Source organism: Eremothecium gossypii, chromosome VII (assembly GCF_000091025.4).
Source record: "Eremothecium gossypii ATCC 10895 chromosome VII, complete sequence".
NCBI classification, from domain to species: Eukaryota; Fungi; Ascomycota; class Saccharomycetes; order Saccharomycetales; family Saccharomycetaceae; genus Eremothecium; species Eremothecium gossypii.
This window is the reverse complement of record NC_005788.4, coordinates 780,439-800,468: the sequence shown is the minus strand read 5'-3', so window position 1 is coordinate 800,468 and position 20,030 is coordinate 780,439. Positions and strand designations below refer to the sequence as shown.

At 49.9% G+C, this 20,030-nt stretch overlaps 13 protein-coding genes across 13 annotated transcripts; 6 read left to right on the top strand and 7 right to left on the bottom strand.

Moving 5' to 3' along the window:
* Positions 1-90: 90 nt before the first annotated feature.
* On the bottom strand, positions 91-1,335 carry HST4 (NAD-dependent histone deacetylase HST4; the record flags this gene model as incomplete). Its single annotated transcript, NM_211611.1, has 1 exon — positions 91-1,335. The coding sequence occupies one exon, from the start codon at positions 1,333-1,335 to the stop codon at positions 91-93; it is 1,245 nt and encodes a 414-aa protein (NP_986549.1).
* Positions 1,336-1,693: 358 nt separating this feature from the next.
* On the top strand, positions 1,694-3,073 carry RVB1 (RuvB family ATP-dependent DNA helicase pontin; the record flags this gene model as incomplete). The annotated part of the gene is made up of 1 exon (NM_211610.1): positions 1,694-3,073. One exon carries the CDS (start codon positions 1,694-1,696, stop codon positions 3,071-3,073), a length of 1,380 nt encoding a protein of 459 aa, NP_986548.1.
* A 178-nt stretch (positions 3,074-3,251) lies between these two features.
* SLY1 (syntaxin-binding protein) lies at positions 3,252-5,273 on the bottom strand (the record flags this gene model as incomplete). Its single annotated transcript, NM_211609.1, has 2 exons — positions 3,252-5,137; positions 5,231-5,273. The coding sequence occupies 2 exons, from the start codon at positions 5,271-5,273 to the stop codon at positions 3,252-3,254; spliced, it is 1,929 nt and encodes a 642-aa protein (NP_986547.1).
* Positions 5,274-5,519: 246 nt separating this feature from the next.
* On the bottom strand, positions 5,520-7,220 carry CCT6 (chaperonin-containing T-complex subunit CCT6; the record flags this gene model as incomplete). Its single annotated transcript, NM_211608.1, has 1 exon — positions 5,520-7,220. One exon carries the CDS (start codon positions 7,218-7,220, stop codon positions 5,520-5,522), a length of 1,701 nt encoding a protein of 566 aa, NP_986546.1.
* A 156-nt stretch (positions 7,221-7,376) lies between these two features.
* Positions 7,377-8,489, bottom strand: MAP1 (methionine aminopeptidase MAP1; the record flags this gene model as incomplete). Its single annotated transcript, NM_211607.1, has 1 exon — positions 7,377-8,489. The coding sequence occupies one exon, from the start codon at positions 8,487-8,489 to the stop codon at positions 7,377-7,379; it is 1,113 nt and encodes a 370-aa protein (NP_986545.1).
* Positions 8,490-8,645: 156 nt separating this feature from the next.
* CDD1 (cytidine deaminase) lies at positions 8,646-9,065 on the bottom strand (the record flags this gene model as incomplete). The annotated part of the gene is made up of 1 exon (NM_211606.1): positions 8,646-9,065. One exon carries the CDS (start codon positions 9,063-9,065, stop codon positions 8,646-8,648), a length of 420 nt encoding a protein of 139 aa, NP_986544.1.
* Positions 9,066-9,598: 533 nt separating this feature from the next.
* On the top strand, positions 9,599-11,695 carry SND1 (Snd1p; the record flags this gene model as incomplete). The annotated part of the gene is made up of 1 exon (NM_211605.2): positions 9,599-11,695. One exon carries the CDS (start codon positions 9,599-9,601, stop codon positions 11,693-11,695), a length of 2,097 nt encoding a protein of 698 aa, NP_986543.2.
* Positions 11,696-12,125: 430 nt separating this feature from the next.
* ERF2 (palmitoyltransferase ERF2) lies at positions 12,126-13,229 on the top strand (the record flags this gene model as incomplete). Its single annotated transcript, NM_211604.1, has 1 exon — positions 12,126-13,229. The coding sequence occupies one exon, from the start codon at positions 12,126-12,128 to the stop codon at positions 13,227-13,229; it is 1,104 nt and encodes a 367-aa protein (NP_986542.1).
* Positions 13,230-13,436: 207 nt separating this feature from the next.
* AGOS_AGL126C (PRELI/slowmo family protein) lies at positions 13,437-14,105 on the top strand (the record flags this gene model as incomplete). The annotated part of the gene is made up of 1 exon (NM_211603.1): positions 13,437-14,105. One exon carries the CDS (start codon positions 13,437-13,439, stop codon positions 14,103-14,105), a length of 669 nt encoding a protein of 222 aa, NP_986541.1.
* A 438-nt stretch (positions 14,106-14,543) lies between these two features.
* Positions 14,544-15,767, top strand: ATC1 (Atc1p; the record flags this gene model as incomplete). The annotated part of the gene is made up of 1 exon (NM_211602.2): positions 14,544-15,767. One exon carries the CDS (start codon positions 14,544-14,546, stop codon positions 15,765-15,767), a length of 1,224 nt encoding a protein of 407 aa, NP_986540.2.
* A 325-nt stretch (positions 15,768-16,092) lies between these two features.
* RPS31 (ubiquitin-40S ribosomal protein S31 fusion protein) lies at positions 16,093-16,551 on the bottom strand (the record flags this gene model as incomplete). The annotated part of the gene is made up of 1 exon (NM_211601.1): positions 16,093-16,551. The coding sequence occupies one exon, from the start codon at positions 16,549-16,551 to the stop codon at positions 16,093-16,095; it is 459 nt and encodes a 152-aa protein (NP_986539.1).
* A 215-nt stretch (positions 16,552-16,766) lies between these two features.
* On the bottom strand, positions 16,767-17,363 carry PLP1 (Plp1p; the record flags this gene model as incomplete). The annotated part of the gene is made up of 1 exon (NM_211600.1): positions 16,767-17,363. One exon carries the CDS (start codon positions 17,361-17,363, stop codon positions 16,767-16,769), a length of 597 nt encoding a protein of 198 aa, NP_986538.1.
* A 168-nt stretch (positions 17,364-17,531) lies between these two features.
* SEC10 (exocyst subunit SEC10) lies at positions 17,532-20,027 on the top strand (the record flags this gene model as incomplete). Its single annotated transcript, NM_211599.2, has 1 exon — positions 17,532-20,027. The coding sequence occupies one exon, from the start codon at positions 17,532-17,534 to the stop codon at positions 20,025-20,027; it is 2,496 nt and encodes an 831-aa protein (NP_986537.2).
* Positions 20,028-20,030: the final 3 nt, after the last annotated feature.

Here is a 20,030-nt window from a genome sequence, read left to right as displayed (position 1 = left end):
AGCTATAGCGACAACAAGAAGGTTTTCGTATGCATTGAAGCAACTGTAGTGTTGTACCGATAATTAGTGAATATACAACATTAGAAGCCCCTAATTGAATGAAGGCGCTAGTGTAGTGAGGTCCTGGCAGTCGCCAACAATGATCAAATCCATTCCGCCTAGGAAATCCTGAATGGCTTGCGTCGGGAGCTCCTTGTTCACCCACAACACGATCCCCTTCCGTGCGCGCACAGCCTGGCAAAACTGCCTGCAGATAGTCTTTACGCCGGGAATCTGTAGTGATGTCCCCACAATTATCAAACAATCGCACTTCAAGCGTAAATCCTTGGCCACAATTTCACCCACCTTCTCACCTTCAGGATGAACTTCGTTGTATAGAACAATATATGGCCTCAACTTTCCAACTCCCTGTTCTCGTTTTCCGGCAATGCGCCGAACAGCCTCGAGCTCTTCGCACTCGGGGCACACAGGTATCACATCACCTGTGGTATCATTATCCCCGCACTTGAAAAGAGTTGGATCCATGTCATATATCTTTCGGCATTTGTTGCAGCACATGTGATTTATGCTACCGTGTAATTGTATCGTCTTTGGAACCTGCTTCGGGCCGGTCTGCAGAGAAGAGATGTTTGCTAGCTTGTTCTCGAGACAGTCAATGTTCTGAGTATAAATCCGCCGCACCCGCCCCTGCTGCGCTAACCCGTCCAAAAGCCGATGGAACTCTGTCGGCTCAAACCGCTGGCTCTTGCCATGTATGTCCACGATCATCCTGTTGAACTGCATGCTCATGTCGTCCGATGAGTACACATGATTGAAGTCAAACAAATGTTTGCCCGACTTGACCTTGCCGCCACGCAACGTCGCAAACAATCCGTCGCTGGACCGAAAGTCTGGGATGCCTGCAGCCACAGAGATCCCCGCACCCGTGACCACCACGATGTCCCGACTGTGCTGGAGCGCATACCGAATGAAGTCGGCGTCCCGCGCGCTCACCAGCTCCGGGTCACTGACGTAATGCGCTAGCTGAAATACCGAGTTCGTCGCAGGCCTGTACGTCAGCCGCGGCTTCCTCCGCACCGGAGCCCGCGCCTTGCGCAGCGCCGGTAACAGCTCCTTCGGTGTGACCTCCTCGGACACGCTCGGCCCGCTGTCGCAGGCCTCTGTCTGCTTCTTTTTGACGCTCGACGGCGGCGTGATCGGCAGCTTCACCTTCATCGGCGACCGGTACCGCTTCACACCGATACCACCAGTAGCCTCCGTCATCCCGCACGTTCCACAAACCTCTGCCGCTTGCTGCACTCGTGGTTGCCCCGCTGCGTGGCGTGTAGCGGACATGAAATGAGTGACGGCGGGCCCAATTTTGCCGGCGTTCGCTTTCGACCAATCCGGAAAACTTATCCCCCGTAAAACAAAGGCAGGACTTCCGGTGTGGCGATAGCGGCTTTTGTCGCATGGGCTCCTGGTCCCGTTACGCCTACATTCGCCTACTGCTTAGCCCATCGCAGTGAGCTGGCCATCGGTCTGATTACGTAATATACACAGAATCGAACTCGTATAATGTGACATGATATTTGCATGTCCTTTCGTACCAAGTGATAGTTGAAATTTGTTCTATCGGTCGGGAACGGATGGGCATTGAAGAGCAGAAGTGGGCGCAGAGTTTGGCGGTTAGCATAAGACCCAGGTCGAAAGTATGGTGCAGATCAGCGAAGTTAAGGACCAGGTGCCCGGCAGTAGCGCTGGCGCGCGTACAGCAGCGCACACTCACATCAAGGGGCTGGGATTGGACGAGTTTGGCGCCGCGAAGCAGGTGGAAGGTGGATTTGTGGGGCAGGTCGAGGCTCGCGAGGCCTGCGGCGTGATCGTGGACCTGATCAAGGCGAAGCGGATGTCCGGGAGGGCGATTTTACTAGCCGGTGGCCCCTCGACGGGGAAGACGGCGCTAGCACTGGCGATTACGCAGGAGCTGGGGCCGAAGGTCCCGTTCTGCCCGCTGGTAGGATCGGAGCTGTTTTCGGTTGAGGTGAAGAAGACGGAGACGCTGATGGAGAACTTCCGGCGCGCGATTGGGCTGCGCATTAAGGAGGTGAAGGAGGTCTACGAGGGAGAGGTAACGGAGCTAACTCCGGAGGAGGCGGAAAATCCACTTGGCGGATACGGCAAGACCATCTCGCACGTTATCGTCGGCCTGAAGTCGGCCAAGGGCACCAAGACACTGCGTTTGGACCCTACCATCTACGAGAGCATCCAACGCGAGAAGGTGAGTGTGGGCGACGTGATCTACATTGAGTCAAACTCGGGGGCAGTCAAGCGCGTGGGGCGTTCCGACGCGTATGCGACGGAATTCGACCTGGAGGCAGAAGAATACGTTCCGCTGCCAAAGGGTGAGGTGCACAAAAAGAAGGAGATTATCCAAGATGTCACTCTGCATGACCTCGATGTTGCCAATGCGCGCCCTCAGGGCGGCCAGGATGTTATCTCTATGATGGGCCAGCTTATGAAGCCAAAGAAGACGGAAATAACCGAGAAATTGCGCCATGAGGTCAACAAAGTCGTTGCGAAGTACATCGATCAGGGCGTGGCAGAGTTGGTTCCTGGTGTGCTCTTCATCGATGAGGTAAACATGTTGGACATTGAGATTTTCACCTTCTTGAATAGAGCGCTCGAGTTGGAGATTGCACCAGTTGTCGTTTTGGCGTCCAACAGGGGCATGACCACTGTACGCGGTACTGAAGATGTTGTCTCAGCGCATGGTATTCCTCCGGACTTGATTGACCGTTTGCTCATCGTGCGGACATTGCCTTATACGCAAGATGAGATCCGTGTGATCATCGAAAAGAGGTCTAAGGTCGAAAACCTGCAACTTGAGCAGGCTGCACTTGATCTTTTAGCGGCCATGGGCTCTGATATGTCGTTGCGTTACGCCTTGCAGCTGTTAACCCCGGCAGGCATCTTGGCTGCCACAGCTGGCCGCACAGAAATTCTACTATCCGACATTGAAGAAGCCAAGATGCTATTTCTGGATGCCAAGAGGTCTACTAAAATCTTAGAATCGAACTCGAACTACTTATAAATCGGCAGGATGCTATATCCTATGAAATATTATAAGTAGTACATATGTAAAAATATTTTGAAGGGATCTCTATAATTCCAAATTATCTACGCAGCAATAACATAGGCCCAACCCCCGTTGCTATGCTTCGATATTGCAATAGCACACAGAGAGCTCTGTCAGCGTAGTACGAATCCATTCAGCCGAGTTTGGAGAGTTCCTCCAAAAACGAAGAGGGGGTTATGATAGCTGTACTACCATAGATGACCTTTTTGGAACTACCCTGTTGATGTGCCCATTCCTGTAAATTCTGGTACTCCATGTAATTGCCACCGCCAACAACAAAAACCAACGCCTTGTTATAAGACTGTCTTTTTGGCTTCTGGGAATGAGCCCCCCTCATTACCCGTGGATCAAAATACAGATAATCATCTGTCGCCTCCAAACTGCTCTGTGAGCTATTCAAGGGATCCATAACAGACGCCAATGCGTTTGTAACAGGAATCGCCTTTTTTTCAGGTAAAAACTTCTTCATGCCTGAGATAAGCGATCCTACACCACCTTGTATCTTCCCTTCTGTAAGGCCTAGCAACTTATTCGATAGGCCGGATAATAGCTGTGAAGAATTTCCAGCGCCCACTTGAACCTTTGAGTCATGAATAGCAGGTTCGCTACGCAATGGCATGCTAGATATGTTTGCAAGCTCCTTCAACTTATAGATGTACTTCAACGCTGGCGTTTCGAAATTATTATCTTTGAAGTAACTCTCAACATGTTGGACGAATTGATCGGGAAGCTTCTCCGAACTAGTCAAATAGATGATTATGTATGTCCTTAACTTGTCCTTGAGGTTATTGGTCTTGCCATCTTTCAAAACGTCCATGAATGCTTGCCTCACCTTAGCAGAGTCACTTTGTTGCTCCATTTCAAAGAACGAATCCAACCCTTTATTTTCTAGCTCTTTCAACAACGCAGCCAGAACATTCATATGTGTATCAATGATATTCTTCCTAGCAGTCAGTTCCGGCAACTTGTTCACTGCCTCCTGAATTTGCAAAGTATCATTTTGAGAGTTAGGATCTAAATCGCCTATATTGTCAACGCCTGTCTTCCTGGTTATCGCTTCCGCCTCGGCCTTATAGTCTGCCAATGCATTTTCGACATTCTCCACTGCGTCTGGGAACGGCAAGTGCGCATTTGTCGTCCAAAAGAAGTCTTTAGGCTCAATATCCATCTTCTTATATGTGGGTTGTCCCTTTTCATCAGTATTCGGTACTGAAATCGTATTTCTGGAGAGATTGAATACGTCAAATACTAAACATTGGTAGATCCACGAATGCGCAAACATTGAAGGTAGGTCAATGTTCCTGTCCAATATAACCAACACGAACCGCTCCAAGTTTGTGTTCGTAGATGAATTTGTGTTCGATCTTGTATTGATAACATAGTCCCGTAACTTGCTATCCAACTTCTGGGCCACCATTTCTGCTGGGCCGTCCCTGGGCGCTCTAATTATTGGAACAGAATCAAGAGTGAGGATAACATTATAAAGTCCATCAGCAATTGTGTCACACAGCTGGGTGATTGTATCCTCGCTGGAGACTGGACTGTTGATCTTCAGATATGTTTCAGGAAGCTCAAGAGAGAAAAGTTCCGGTTCGGTCACAATGAAGTCCAAATACTGGTCATAAACCTGTTTAATTCTGCTTGCCTTCCCAAGTGAAGCAACCTCACTGGCTAGGTACTCTAGCATGTCTCTTGGTAGTGAAGAAGTGAAATTGATGTAGAAATCAGCATACTTGTCCCCTTTGAGGTCCATCACAATCAAGTCGATGTTCTCCTTTTTTGGTTGAACAAAATATATCGCCGGAACATCCGGTAGTGGAGCTCTGTTCTGCGTAATTGAATAATGGACCGTGATGCCTGACCTCAAAAGGTCGTTGACACGCATAACAGAGGAAATGATCGCTGTACTCTTGGCATCAAGCACCAAAGCCTTCCAAACGAGTTCTTGATCGTCAAGGCCTGACGTCAGGTCAGTCGATGCATTAGCAGCATTCAACACGAGTAGTTTCTCGATTGCAGCTGAAAACAATTGGTGTTAGTATCATAGTCAGTGAAAATACCCTACCGCATCCCTTGATACAGAAGGAGCAATAAACTAGTTTAATGACGTACCAATCTGCCTCTCCCTCAAAGATGAATTAGAGTCTGGAGACATAATTAGAATGAAGTTTTCACTGCGGTTTAACTTCAGTAGCTTAGGTATGTGTAGTGGGAGTCGTTATACATGTCTATTTCTGATGCTCCAACAAAACCGGTCACATGACACGTGGAAGCATGTATCACAAATAACGAAACCATGGCCAGTCAAGCTCAGCCTGGAATGATAACGGTATATATTATATGGTACATTTTATTGCTTGATGCCTATGACCTAATACTCTGGCAGGTTGCAAATGGGGAATCAATGCGCTGGGCCTTCCTTCAGGGTGGACCTGCCAGCTCTTAGCAACTCATCACAAAGCAACAAATTGCTTGCAATGCCAGTGGCGCCGGTAACCGCATTCCTTATAACGCGGTACGAATCCCAAATACCCTCGATAGTTGGATCGCAAGAATCCCCAGACGATAAGTCGACACCCACACTTCTCGTGCTGTCCTCCTCAAGTTCATCCTGACATAGTGCTAAGACGTCCAATGCATCGTAACCGGAGTTCTTGACCAGAGTCTTAGGAATAACAAGCAGAGCCTCGGCAAAGGCTTGCAGACCAGTCTTAGTCTTACCTTTGGCACCGAGCTGGGCATGGTTTGCCTTCTTCAAGTGGTCCGCGGCTGCTATGTAGAAAGAGCCGGCGCCCGGGACAACGGCCTTGTCCTTGATGACATTTGCAACGGCACGCAAGCCATCTCTCACGGCATCCTTCGTTTGCGCTAGAGCGTGGTGGGAGGAGCCCTTAATTAGAATCGTGCAGGACTTGGGGTCTTTGTTTTCCGTGACATAGGTGAACTTCTCCTCACCGATGGTTTCCTGGTACACTAGACCCGAGTAACCAAGGACGGATGGTGAAAGATCATCAACCGAGTTCTGGGCCTCACCGCCAGTCACAAGCTGCAGTCTCTCCATGTTACGTCTCTTTGCTCTTCTCAAGGCAAGGATCCCATGCTTCGCTAGCACGTCGAGCGACATAGGGTCAATCCCCTTCTGGTTGATGATCACGAATCCCTTATCGGAGTTGAGCCCGCAAACTTCGTTTTTCAACTCAATGATCTTTTTGAGTTTCTCATCGACAAATCTCCGTTCACTAGCTGCAAGCTTGTCTCTCTGTTCGGCAGAGCTATAAAAGAAACTCGAGTTCACTTCGGTCTTCTCGTACTCTAGAGAAACGTTTAGGATAAGCACGTGTGCGTTTTCAACTCTGTTAGGCATATCTGGGTGTCTGCCACCGTGGTCAAGCACCAGGCCCCGTACAAACACAGTGTCTTTTGGAGTTAGGTGCTGCATCTGCATGATCTCTACCATGTACAGATCTAGGGCGTTTGTGTTGATGTCGGACACAGCAAGCACTGCATCGGTAACAATTGGCGTCAACACCTCTGCCAGTTCGGCGTTCACCTTGGTGGAAAGGGAAGACCGGGCCACTTGCAGCAAAAACTCGCGATCTAGCCCATCCTCACCGTCCTTCGTAACCTTGAACTGCTCGAGAAATTCGATAGTTTCCTTTCTGGCAATTTCAAATCCGTCAGTGATCGTACGGGGGTGTACACCCTCCTGAATAAATCTATACGCTTGGCGCATCAGCTCCCCTACCAAGCACACTACCGTGGTAGTCCCATCGCCAGTGATCTCATCCTGTGCAGACGCGGCGCGCGCAATCATTACTGCCGTGGGCGATTGGATCTGCATTTCAGTCAGCAGAACCTTACCGTCCTTGGTGAGCTTGATGTTCCCCGCGCCATCGACCAGCATCTTTAGAGTACCTTTAGGCCCCAGGTTCGTTTCCAACACGGATTGTAAGCCTTCAGCTGAGGTGACATTGACTTTGAGCGCAGCATCCCTCCGTAAGGATTCGGCTTTGGGGTTTAGCAACTGAACAGACATGTAGGAATGATGTTGTGGTTTGTTCTTCTCACTAGCTGATCTTTCAATGCAATGGCGCTTCTTCATGCAGGTAGAACACTTAAAATTTGCCACCTCTTAGAATGACAAATGTTACCCGGCCAAAGGCAGCTCCAGACGTCACCAGCCTGACCTCGAGCAAGGCTTAGTGAGAAACTATATACAAATTCAACTGTATCATACTAACTGCACTGTAGAAAATGGCTACTTGGTCCTTGGCCGTGGGCCGCCCGGCGATTTCTTGGTGCGTGCAGTAAGGATCTCCACTCCGGTTTCGGTGATGAGTAACGAATTTTCGAACTGCGCGCTCAGCTTACCATCTTTTGTCGCAGCAGTCCAGTCATCGGGCCAAGTCAGATCCTGCCACACCCCCTCGTTAATCATGGGCTCGATAGTAAAGACCATGCCGGGCTTCATAACGCCGGGCGTCTTGTTGTTAGCGTAATGCGGGATACTGGGCGAGCAGTGGAAGAATTTCCCGACGCCGTGTCCACAGTATGTCTTCACAACAGAACACTTGTTCTGCTTCGCGTGCTTTTCAATTGCGTCTCCCAGGTCCTGGAAACGGACACCAGGCTTGCACATCTTTGTGGCGATCTTCAAGCACTCCCGGGCCGTCTCGACCGTGTTGAGCGCCTCCTTGCTGATGTTGTCGCCCACGTAGTAGGTCTCGTTCAGGTCCGCATGCATGCCCTGGTAGAACAGGGACACGTCAAGGTTGACAATGTCGCCGTCCTTCAGCACGTACTTGTCTGGAATCCCATGGCAAATGACCTCGTTGACAGAGGTGCACACCGACTTCGGAAAATTGTAGTAGTTGAGCGGAGAGGGGTAGGCGCCGCGCTTTATCGTCTCCGCATGCACGATTTCGTCCAGCTCATCGGTGGTGATTCCGGGCCGCAGCGCGGCAGCGGCTATGTCCAGCACCTCCCGGCCGAGCATGCAGGCCTTACGAATGCGTTTGATCTCCTCCTTGTTGTAGACGGGGATCTTATTCAAGCGGTCGTTGCGCTGCTCGCTTAATGGCAGCCCATTGGCAGCCCAGTCCGGCTTCTCGATGTCGTCTGGCACTGCGCGTTTGGGCGTCAATGGGTATTGCGCGCGCAGCTCGCCCGTGTATTTGAAATTTTGGAACGGATCGTACGACTTGTCGCTGTCGTCCTTGATATGCAGCGCCTTATGCGATTTGTAGCAGTCCCTGTAGCACGATTCGTTGCAGAACACCGATTGTATGCCCTGCTTGAGACACAATGGGCACTTGAGAGCAGAGTCGGTCGCCTTCCCGCATTGCAGGCTGGCACAGTAAACCGTAGTCATATTTTTCGAATGCACGCAGCGCTTGACACAAATGCTATCGAGCGACTCACTTATGTAAAGTTAAGAGATAGCAGAATCGCATCGCGAAGCCTGACGATTATCTAGCGATCCAAAAAAATTTTAATACTGAAAAAGAAATGCCACAACTAAGCTCAGCTACCTTAAAGAATCGGGACCAAAGCTGTAAGGCAACAGCTCTTCCAATGTTCGCTGCAGAACCTTGGACCCGTCGGCGTTCATCATAATCACCGTGAGCTTCTTCGGATCAACGAACTCGCGCAGGACCTGCCGGCAAATCCCACACGGGGTCACGACGTCGGACGAGTCCCCACTCAATGCGATGCAGACCCAATTCGTATGCCCGGCTGTTACCGCCTTTACGACCGCTGTGCGTTCCGCGCAAATACCGGCTGGGTAACTGGCATTCTCGACGTTAGCGCCGACAATATACTCGCCTGACGCTGTCAAGATGCAGCAGCCCACGCGGAACTTGGAGTATGGGCTGTACGAGAGCTCCTTCGCGGCTAGTGCTCGAGCAACCGCGCCCTGATATGGCTCTCCCTGTGTGCTTGGCATTGGCTTCCGTGGCGTCGCCTCCTAGGTATTGGGGTTCCCCTAAGTACTGGCTGCGACCCTTATGTTTTTGCAGGGGACGGAGTGCGCCGAGCGGGGTGATCCGGGGACAGTCGACTAGCCGCTTTTGGTAGCGGCGACAGTGCAAGCGTCCGTTCTTTGCTCTGCTGGAACGATGAATGTTATCATGTGATTAATCGTTTAATATGACATCTATTGCCGTTTAACTTTGATCCTCTTCAGCCTCTTTAAAGACGTGAGAATCGCAGCGCTATTAATACACGTAAACCACTGCAGGGGTGCTCTAAGCCTACAATACTTTGCATTTGGCACTGCTGGCGTTGTCGTATAGTCTAGGTCGTTTGGTGATCTGTACGGGCGCAAGAAAGGTCATAAAACAGTGGAACAAGTCCTCTCTGTATACTCTCCTACGCACTCGAAGACCTGGAGAGCGCTATCCCGGCCTAGAATTTAAGCACAATTTACGGGTTGCTCGTCTGTCATCCTCACGCCTGCGCCTGCATAAGTAAAACGAAATGGGCAAAGAGGCACCTATTCGGCAGGATGCCTCGAAGGTTAAAGTTAAGGCCATGGGGTCGCTATTCTTGCTATCTTACATGGATCCACTAGCGTTTGTTGACCGCCGGCTCGATGTGTTCAACATATACCTTTATATCGACATTCCCACTATCGATTATTATAACGATGAGATGACGCAAGCGAAGCTTTTCCGGCTAAACCGAAGATTCAAAATACACAAGGTAAAGGACCAGATACTGGGTAGCTTCACCGATGGCAAACCCGACGTGTGGAAGCGGCTGCTTTTGGAGCGCGAGAAGAACGAGGGCAGTTTCAAGCTGTACGTGTGCTCGAGCGGATCGCTACGCTACGTGGAATCAATACGGTTTCTAATAGAGTCATGCTGGAATGAAGTCCGGGCACATACAGATTGCATTCGAATACGTTTCTACGTGCAAGTTACCCCAACTTCTCAGAAGTGGTTCACGACATTTTTAAACAAGGAAATCCTCGATGCCGATATTCTGGAGTTTCTCCTTATAGACACGTACTCCAGTATACTGAGCAAATCGTCCATACCTTTCAAGGAGTATTACGCAAAGCTAAATGAGAAGTTTCTGCGACCTCCGGATCCGTTCACCCTGGACTCAATCGTCATAGTGACCAATAGTACCGGTGTGAAGGCGCTGCTCACGATCCTGTCAGACCGGCCACTGACGAGCTATCTGAGCCAAGAGTCTCTCGATTCTCTGAATAAGACTGCCTTACAGCGCAATGGTAAGATAGTTTCTGCTGCGGAGAAACACCCAGAGCAGGACGAAACTCCTCTGAAGCGGAACTCCTCATCCATAATAAAATTCCAGAACTCCTTGCTTACTTCTAATAAGGACAAAGCAGTTCGGGTCAGGTCGTTGTCTTTGCAGCGACAGTCACACAGGCCCCAACTAATACCTATGAGTTGTCAGAGTGCAGCTCATGTTCATGCCCATTCGATGTCCTCGGGGAAGACAGAGTTGAAGCATGAACTGACCGAAATAGCGCCTGCTGACTGGAAGCATACCGCGGCTGATGAACGCGAGCTTGAAGACGACGACGATTTTGACGACGATAGTGATATGGAGTATGAGAGCTCAGACGATGATGGAATAAGTTTCTATGTTCCGAACCTTCTCTCCAGGACTGCCACCAACGAACCGGACACTGGGCATGATACTACATGCGAAAGCAGCGATCCCCCGTCGCGCCGGAGGTTCCGTTCACTGAGCCTGATGGACCCACCATCACGGGCTCCATTTTCACAGTGCATGCCTCCCCCGTTAGAGCATATTGAAGACGAAATGTGCTCGCCAACAGTCAACAACGAATGGTATACGAATATATACGTACATGACGGACACTTTGGAGAACACTCTGCCACAAACCAAGCCAAGCGCCCGAAGAGATCGCTACGACAGGAGTGTTCCGCTAATGGACTGATTCCGCCCGAATTTTACTCACGGCTTTCCTCGCCCTCTTCCAGCAATAATAGTTCCAATTCGTCGTTGCAAAATCTCCATCTGCTGCCCGGAACTTTCGCAAAACTCCTCAGCATCCACTCGAACAGTTCGAGTGAAGACAAGAAAGCCTCGCCGAGCAGTAGCACCCTTTTCGACAAGCGTCTTGTGTCAAAGTCGTTCGATGAGGTGCGGCGGCAGCCGTCCATACAATTGTTCCAGACCCTGATGAATGGAAATGGCCTGGCGCTGAACTTCCGCGCTAACAAACCACTCCCTAGCCCGTCCTACGAAGGCGAGTGCCCCACTCCCCGTGAGACCGAGGATAGCGATGCCAACAAGACGCTACAGCAGTCACAGCCTGGCTCCGTCGCAACTATCTTCAATAGCGACAAGGTTTCACAGACTCTAAACAAATTCAACCTTCAGATCTACAACTCTGATAATGGCACATCCCTTTCACAGCTAGCCGTACCGGACCCCGTCGGCAGCACTTCGCATTTTGCAAGCCCCTCGAAGCCCAGTCAGCCATTCAGGAAGCCCAAGTTCACTTTAGATCTTTACGGCGACGACGACATTGCAAACAAGGGCGCATGGGTCCTAGGCGCAAATAACAGGTAGCACTTAATATAATCCTAATATAACTGCCTGTTTTTAGTCACTTTCCCAACCACTCTCCTATACTACAGAATCAGACCCGCATAGTACACAGAGCAATGCTACCGCTTCCAGTAGCTTTACATATTTTTGCTAAGGTTAGTTTAAACTCCTTCTCACCTTAAACGTGCCTTGCTCTTCCGTTGGAGCGCGACTCGAACACATTCTCACACTTTGCCATGGAATGCGGTTCCTGCTACAGTGACCTACACACTCTTTCCCCCCCCGTACTAAAGCTAATGTATTAGTCAATCTTTTGCTATGCATCCGCCAAATATGTTCCTGGTGGAAGACACAACTCGTCAAATCTGCAAGGAACAGGTTTTCGTGCAACGTTTATATTATCCGAAAGTAAATTACCCTAGTCGCGCTCACTCGATGAGTTTGACACAGAATGAGACTACACTCCAGGCAAGCTAGCAACCCACACAGACAGTACAGCGCGGCGCAATCGCTGCATAGCTCCAGCGATGATAGCGAACACAAAGAGATACCGAGTACAATGGGATGGGCCAAGAGGCTGATGCGATGGATGGTAACGGTCGATCAACCCCACACGTTCGAAACATCGCTCAAGAACTACCAGTCGCTTGCCCACGTCACCAACTACATCTTCTTCTGCGGAGGGCGACTTCGAACAGTGGCCAAGACCAAGTACCTGTCGGTGTTGGTGCTGGTCATGCTGATTGCGCCCATCGTGCTTTTCTCGGTATTCGAGACAGGGTACCTGTGGAAGCACGTTGCTGGTGCAAAGCCATGCGTGGTTTTATGCTACTACTTCTGGACGCTGTGCTTCGCCTCCTTCATCAGCACGGGGGCCACGGACCCTGGCACGCTGCCCCGCAACATCCACCTGGCCCAGCTACAGGATGACTACAAGCTACCCCTCGAATACTACAGCATCATCACTCTGCCGTCGCCCGTGGCCAACGCGCCCGTGCGCCTGAAGTACTGCACCACATGCCGCATCTGGCGTCCGCCGCGCGCGTCCCACTGCGCGGTGTGCGACAGCTGCATCCTGTCGTTCGACCACCACTGCGACTGGCTCAACAACTGCATCGGCCAGCGCAACCACAGGTATTTTCTGGCGTTCCTCTTCAGCAGCGTGCTATCGTCCATCTGGCTCCTGACATGCTGCGCGCTGAAGCTTCGGCACGCCGGTTCGCCCTCGGCAGCGCCCGTGAGTCTCCTGCTCATATGCTACTGTGCCGTCAGCATCTGGTATCCGCTTCTGCTCGCCATCTACCACCTGTTCCTGACCGGCACCCAACAGACCACGCACGAGTACCTCAAGGCAGTTGACTCTCGCAACCCCATCTTTCACAAGGTTACACACCCCGAGCGCAACCCTTTCGTTACTGGCAGTTGCGCCAGGAACATGCTGCTACTCATGTGCCAGCCTCGGGGATACGATTTTCTACATACAAGAAGCGAGCACCAAGCGGGCGACTGGCGTTTCTTTAGGCTGCCAATCCCCCATTCATTCGAGAAAGTATGAATCTGACGCACCTGTATCTACTGCCTGATTATATTACAATGCTCATCGTGGTCATCGTGGCTCATTTTAAGACCCACACATCCTTCACATGGTCGGCGTTTCTTTTTCGGAGGAATTATCACTGAATTCCTTTTGTGAGGACGATTATTATATATAATCTCAGCTCTGAAACTGTAGCTCACATCAGGACTCTGTAGATCAAACGCCATGAAGTTGTTCCAGAACAGGTGTGAGTTTGCATATCCATGGGAGGAGGTCACGGAGGCCCACTGGAAAAAATACCCCAATGAGATGTCGACACATGTGAAGGCCACAGACGTGCTGCGGCGGGAACTGGATCCGACTGGACGCAAACTGGTCAGCGAGAGGCTGATCACTGTGCAGCAGTCTGCGCCGCGGTGGGTGATGATGCTGGTGGGCGGTACCAACATAAGCTACGTGCGCGAGGTTTCGACCGTGGATCTGGACAGCCAGACGCTGACGCTGCGTAGCGTGAATCTCACGTATGCAAACCTGCTGAAGGTCTGCGAGACGGTGACGTACAGCAGAGACCCCGTGGACCCGGCGCGCAAAACGCTGTTTGAGCAGGAGGCGCAGATCACGGCCTATGTGCCATTTGCGCGCGTCTGCAACCAGTTGGAGGAGTGGTCGGTGCAGCGCTACCACGACAACGCCGAGAAAGGCAAGCGCGGCTTTGAGACCGTGCTCAAGGCGCTAAGCCGCAGGTGGGACCAGGGTGAGCGGTACGTCGAGGACATCAGCTCGACCATCGTTACGAAGGTCAACGAAACTGTCGACGACCTCCTTGGTGCCGACGAGAACTCGCTGCTAAGTCGCTACTCCGCGATCCTCGAAGCAGCCTTCCAGCCTACTTAAAATTTTCGTTCTACGACCCCAACATCTCACCTATTGTCGCAGTCCTGTGGACTAGCGCTTCGCCATCTGCATCACGTTTTTCATGGTTCCGCAACTGCATGGGCGGCCCGCTGTAAATAGAATATACATGAATCCACTAGTTACCTACTACCGTTACGGACGCAGGAGTTGCGCCCGGCGCGGGTGCGTAAGTCTTTCGCTTTGCTTCTAGAAGGGACCGATTTGTCCGGCCTACTGTCTGCACGTGCGTGTGGGACTGAACAAGTCCGTTTCTTTTTCAAAGCTGGAAAGTTGAAAAATTTCAAGGCCGGCACGCGATGAGCATAGTTATATTAGCTGTTCTGTTCGTAAAACTTGCCGGCGAAGCGATAGCTACCTCTCACACCAAGTAGTCCGGGATTCAACCAATTAGAAGGAACTGTTGGAAAGCCAGGATCGATGAGTGTCGAGGGTAAGAATGTGGATTCATATTCGGGCCTAACCGCCTCTGTCCAACATGAGCACACCCATCCTGTCCACAACAGAGGAGTCGCGCTCGAAACGACCACACAGCATGCATTCATTACCGTCGCGTCTCAGCTGAAGCCAGATCTCAAGGGGGAAGACGAGGAACATAACCTGGAGCTGGAGCTGCATAAATTTTTATCACAACACAATCACGGCCCACCGTCGTCTGGGACTACGGGAACGACTTTGGCTGGGGTACCTGACTTCTCTGCGAGCCACAACATAAGCCACCGTGATGAGATGGCGGAGGCCATTGAGAAGGCAATGGCAGAAATAGCATGTCCAGAACTGTGGAACAACGACCACAGTTCCGCCGGGGCCACAGTTGGAGGTGACGTTCACTTGGACACGCTCACGATGGATGGCATACTAGGCAACGAAGAGCCTTTTGTGCAAGTGCACGAAGGCGCGCTTGGCTCGGTGGACATGGACGGCCAGCGCTATCCACATGGGCGGAACTCCCTCTCTTCCATTGTCGGCTCCAAAGCAATCATACAGCAGTCAATGGACATACACCCAACTGCACAAGGCGGCGCCCGGTCCAGGCAAAGCACTGAAGAGGTTGGCATGCACATCTGCGCCACTCCAAACGGAAAGCGGAAGAATGCAGGTGTTGCGTCCTCACAGGCCACAGTGAAACGTAGCCGATTGTTCTACGAAACGATATCTCCCGAATCGCTATCTCCGCTATCCGACAACAGCGACTTCCTCAAGGCGATGGATACAAAGGGGTCTGGGGTGCAGAATGTGCCGATCTCTACGTCTGTTACTGCGGGCGCTCTGGGGCATGGCGCAAAGAACATCAAAGGCTATCAAAACGCCTCGAAGATAAACATGGCTTCGAACATACCAAAAGAAAAGCTTCAAGTGCATTCTACACCTCCGGTTGTGTCTATACTTCCAGAGAAACTTACACAAGAGTTCACCATGCAGCAGGTTATGGAGACTAAACGAAGGATCATCAATACCCACAAACTTATTCTGAACTTCAATTTCCTAAAAGAAAGCTACACACGGTCGTGCAGCGAACTAAAGCGGACGGTTTTCAAGCTAAAAGAGTCAGAATGTCACAGGGCCAGGCTAGCGAAGGAGAATGAACAACTAAAACGGTTAGTCATTGAGTTAAATGAGAGAATGAAAAATCCAAGTAAATAGGAAGCGCGCCCCGAGAGCACAGATGCGCCCACAAACAATGAACAGCATTAAAATAACGCTGCCGGTTGGCCTTGAGTCAGTTTTTAGTCCCTGTATCACTCCACCAGCCTCCATAGTCATTATCGACGTCAATAAGCCGAAGCACAGCCCGATCGCCGCATCACCGGCATGTTTAATATCACTAGCATTCGCCATACAATCAGCACCGCATACCAGCATTCGCGCAACAGCGACGACGCAACACATAACTCCGCCAAAGCTCTTCAATCCTAGATAAAGGTTATGTAACTAATACAAAAGCATGCGTATATTTACACGGCTGTATTTAGTCCTTCTTCATGAAGGTGGCATGGCACTTACCACAGTAGTGACGAGTCTTGTGGTCAGCCAAGAAGATACCAGCACCGCAGGTCTCAGTTGGGCACTCTCTTCTCAACTTGGTAACCTTACCCTCAGCGTCGACGTTGAATAGACCCAAGATAGCAAGCTTGACCTTCTTGTGCTTGTGCTTGATCTTCTTTGGGGTGGTGTAGACCTTCTTCTTTCTCTTCTTACCACCACCTCTCAAGCGCAAGACCAAGTGGAGAGTGGACTCCTTCTGGATGTTGTAGTCAGACAAAGTTCTGCCGTCCTCCAACTGCTTACCAGCGAAGATCAATCTCTGCTGGTCTGGTGGGATACCCTCCTTGTCTTGGATCTTGGCCTTGACATTGTCGATGGTGTCGGAAGACTCCACCTCCAAGGTGATAGTCTTACCCGTTAGGGTCTTAACAAAAATTTGCATCTTGGCTTGTCTGCAAACTGTGCTTCTTTCTTACCAGATACACGGGGTGCTAAACTGAAAATGAATACTACTTCATGATGGCACTTTGTAATTATAATTGATGAACGAGCCCATCGCGCGAGTCTGCCAACCGCGCCAGGACAGTCCAAAAAAAAAACAAAAAACGCAGTCAAGATGTATGGGTGGCAGTCAAATCCCAAGTTATGTACACGTGACTAGTAATCATGATCTCGATCGATGCGATTCACGGTCAGCGCATCAGCACCTGAAGGGAGCATCCCAATAGAGGCCAGTCGCCGCTCGAGTGCGGCCAGCGGAAAGTCTTCAGGCTGGTTCCCCAAATCCTGGAACCCGACGAGACGATCGCGCTCGAGGCCGTCCCGGTACGAGATAACGCATGGGAGGACTTTGATGCCCAGGCGCTGAACCAAAAAGGGACACTTCTCGACGGAGATGCGAACAAAGCGCGTGTGCATGTGCTTGGCAGCTAACTTTCGCAGTTTGGAGTCCATTGTCTGGCAGCGCGGAAACGTCTCCAGGTAGAAATGAATCACGACGCGAGCGGTTCGCGTAGAAAGGGCAAGCAGCGCGCCCTCGTCCTCCAACGTGTGCAGTTGCCCGTAGTCACCGCTAGCGGCATTTTGACGCGCCTCTCGGAAATGCTGTGCAAGCTGCTCTGTGCGTTGTTCACGATAGCGGTCGAGAAAAGAGTCGTCATTCTCCAGCGACTCTAGCAATTCGTCCAGAGCCTCGTCATCGCTCCCGGAGGCTGTGAGCTTGTCCTCAGACTGCGCCACTCTTTCGGCTGCCATTGGTATTCAACGAATGCGTTTGGGGAACAGCGATCGCCAGGTTCCTTTTACCAATTCCCGTGGCGTGAGCGAACATTTAATAATGGAAACGGGGGTGCTAACTACTGAAATACGTCCCGCCACAACAAAAGCGAAAGTAGCGAGGGACTGAACGCGCAGAGAGGTGAGATGAATACGATCTATGAGCTGGACGACCAGTGGAAGAAGGTTCTGACGCTAGACAACTTCCTTGGTGGGCTAACGGTGAACGAATTTGTGCAGCAGCTGAGTAAGGAACATGCACCTTCGTCCTTAAGCTCCAGCGCGAATGGGAACTCAAACCGAGACAGTACGTTTGATCAGCTAGACCCGAAACCGTACATCAGAACCTTTGAATCTGTCTTGCGGGAGCTAAAGAAACTGAAAGTGGAGTGCGAATCGAACAAGGTACATCTGAATCAGGAGGTGACCGAGAGTGAACTCGCACACGCACGCAATGTACTACAGTTAAATGAGCGTTTTAAGGCCATTGTCTCAAATTATGACGCCCTTGACGAGAAGCTAAGCTCGGTGACGCAGGTTGTTGCCCCACTGGGAGAGAAGTTAGAAAAATCTATGCGAGCGAAGAACTCCTATGTTAAATCAGCAGAGCTTATCAGTTTTTATAAGGACTTCCATCTTGAAGGGACGTCTGCGAACCTAGAATCTTTGCGTACGTCTTCCGACTGGCGCGAGAAGGCTCAGGCGGCCATTTTGGTCAAGCAGTTGCTTGTTCTGACACGTAAAATCGACACCAAGTCTCTACCGAAAACTATAGAAACTACAAGTGCTCTCGAGGAGTACGCATCGGCTATGGAGACTGAGCTTCTTGATAGCTTTAACTTAGCCTATCGGAACAATGACTTTGACAAGTTGAATGAGATCGCACTAATACTAAAACATTATAACGGTGGAGTGAATGTCATTCAGAGTTTTATCAACCAGCATGAGTACTTTGCCGACGCTGAACTCATCAAACAAAATGAAGCAGACGTAGCGGTCTTCTCGAACTCAGCACTCACGGAGAAACTAACAAACGCTGAGGAACATGATATGTTTTATCCAAAAACTTTGGTCGAAAGCCTAAGTTCTATGGAGGAAATTGTGAAGGCTGAGGCCGAGATCGTTCGGAGGGTATTTGAGGAGAGAGCACCAGTTGTCATGAAGCTTTTTCTAAAGCAGCTCATGGCAAAGCGGGTCGAACCGAAGGCAACACTATTTTTAAACACATCTATGACCATTTCGAACTTGGCTTATCTTAGGACGTTACATTCCGTTTATTCTCTCATTAATCAGTTTATCAAAGACCTCTCGGAATTCTTTATCGAAATGAACTGGGATACCAATAACAGCTTAGCAAGCGCACTCGACCAATGTTTTACGGAGATATTTTCCAAGATTGTGTTTGATCGAGTTAAGTACTTTGATGTCGAAAAGAAATGCTTGGAAAGTATCCTTATACATATGACGTCGGACTTTAACACTTATCATGAAAGGGAGATTCGTGCGCGGCACCTTACTGCCAAGCTATCCGCAAGCGGTGATGTTAAAGCAGAGTTGACAACTTATTCTATTCAAGGGTCCAACAGTAAGCTGTCCAAGGTTAATAGTTTTATCCGAAGCCATTTAGAAAGGGATAAGAAAAATGCTGCCAGGTCCCCACCTTTAAGGCAGCCAACTGATAATAGTCCGCCACCAGACTACACCGATCTTACGCATGATGAAGATCCATTGTTTACTCTATCATGCCTAGATACAATGCTGAAATGCGCGGTGGAGTCACTTGCACGTATGATGGAGCTAATACCAACGAATTCCAGTGATTTCTGTGTTGAATTGGTTGAAGTGATGCTGTTGGGGTTAATCAGCTCATATGTCGAGTCAGCATTGGAAGCAGCATACTCTCAGTTGATATCATCTGATCCTGCTCAAACAACGAATTTAAATCTCTCCTACATGAAGTATGTTTCCAAGACGACAGAAATGCTAAGTCTAATATCTGCATCTATCAAAGCGATAATCCTACCGTTGCTCAATAATTCACCGCAGGCTAAGAAGGATATAATAAAGCTTGCTAATGCATATTTAAAGAGGGCTGAGCTTGCTATTAACATTATACTAGAAGATACTGTACAAATGGTTGATCAAAGATTTACGATTGTGCTTTTGAAACAAAACAAAAAGGATTTTGTACCTAGATCGCAAGAACTACTGGACCAAGATACAGTGACTGGGTCAGAATTAGTCACTATGCTATACTCCATTCATTCTCAGGCATCGCGTCATTTAAATAACGCTAACCTAAAAAGCTTCCTCACGGAAGTCGGAAATACGCTGTACGAACGGTTACTGCAACATTATAAAAAGTTTTATGTCAGCTCTATTGGTGGGGTTATTGTCACAAAAGACATAATTGGTTACCAAAATGCTATTGAAGAGTGGGGAATCGAAGAACTGGATGAAAAGTTTGCCCTGCTGAGGGAGTTAGCCAACCTCTTCACGGTCCAACCAGAACTTCTAGAATCTTTAACCAAGGAAGGGAGGTTAGTCAACATCGGCCGTAACATCATTAGTGAGTACATATCCAGAAGGGAAGACTTTAACAATGACAGTTTTAGGACGAAGTTCAGGATGAACTTAATGTAAAAT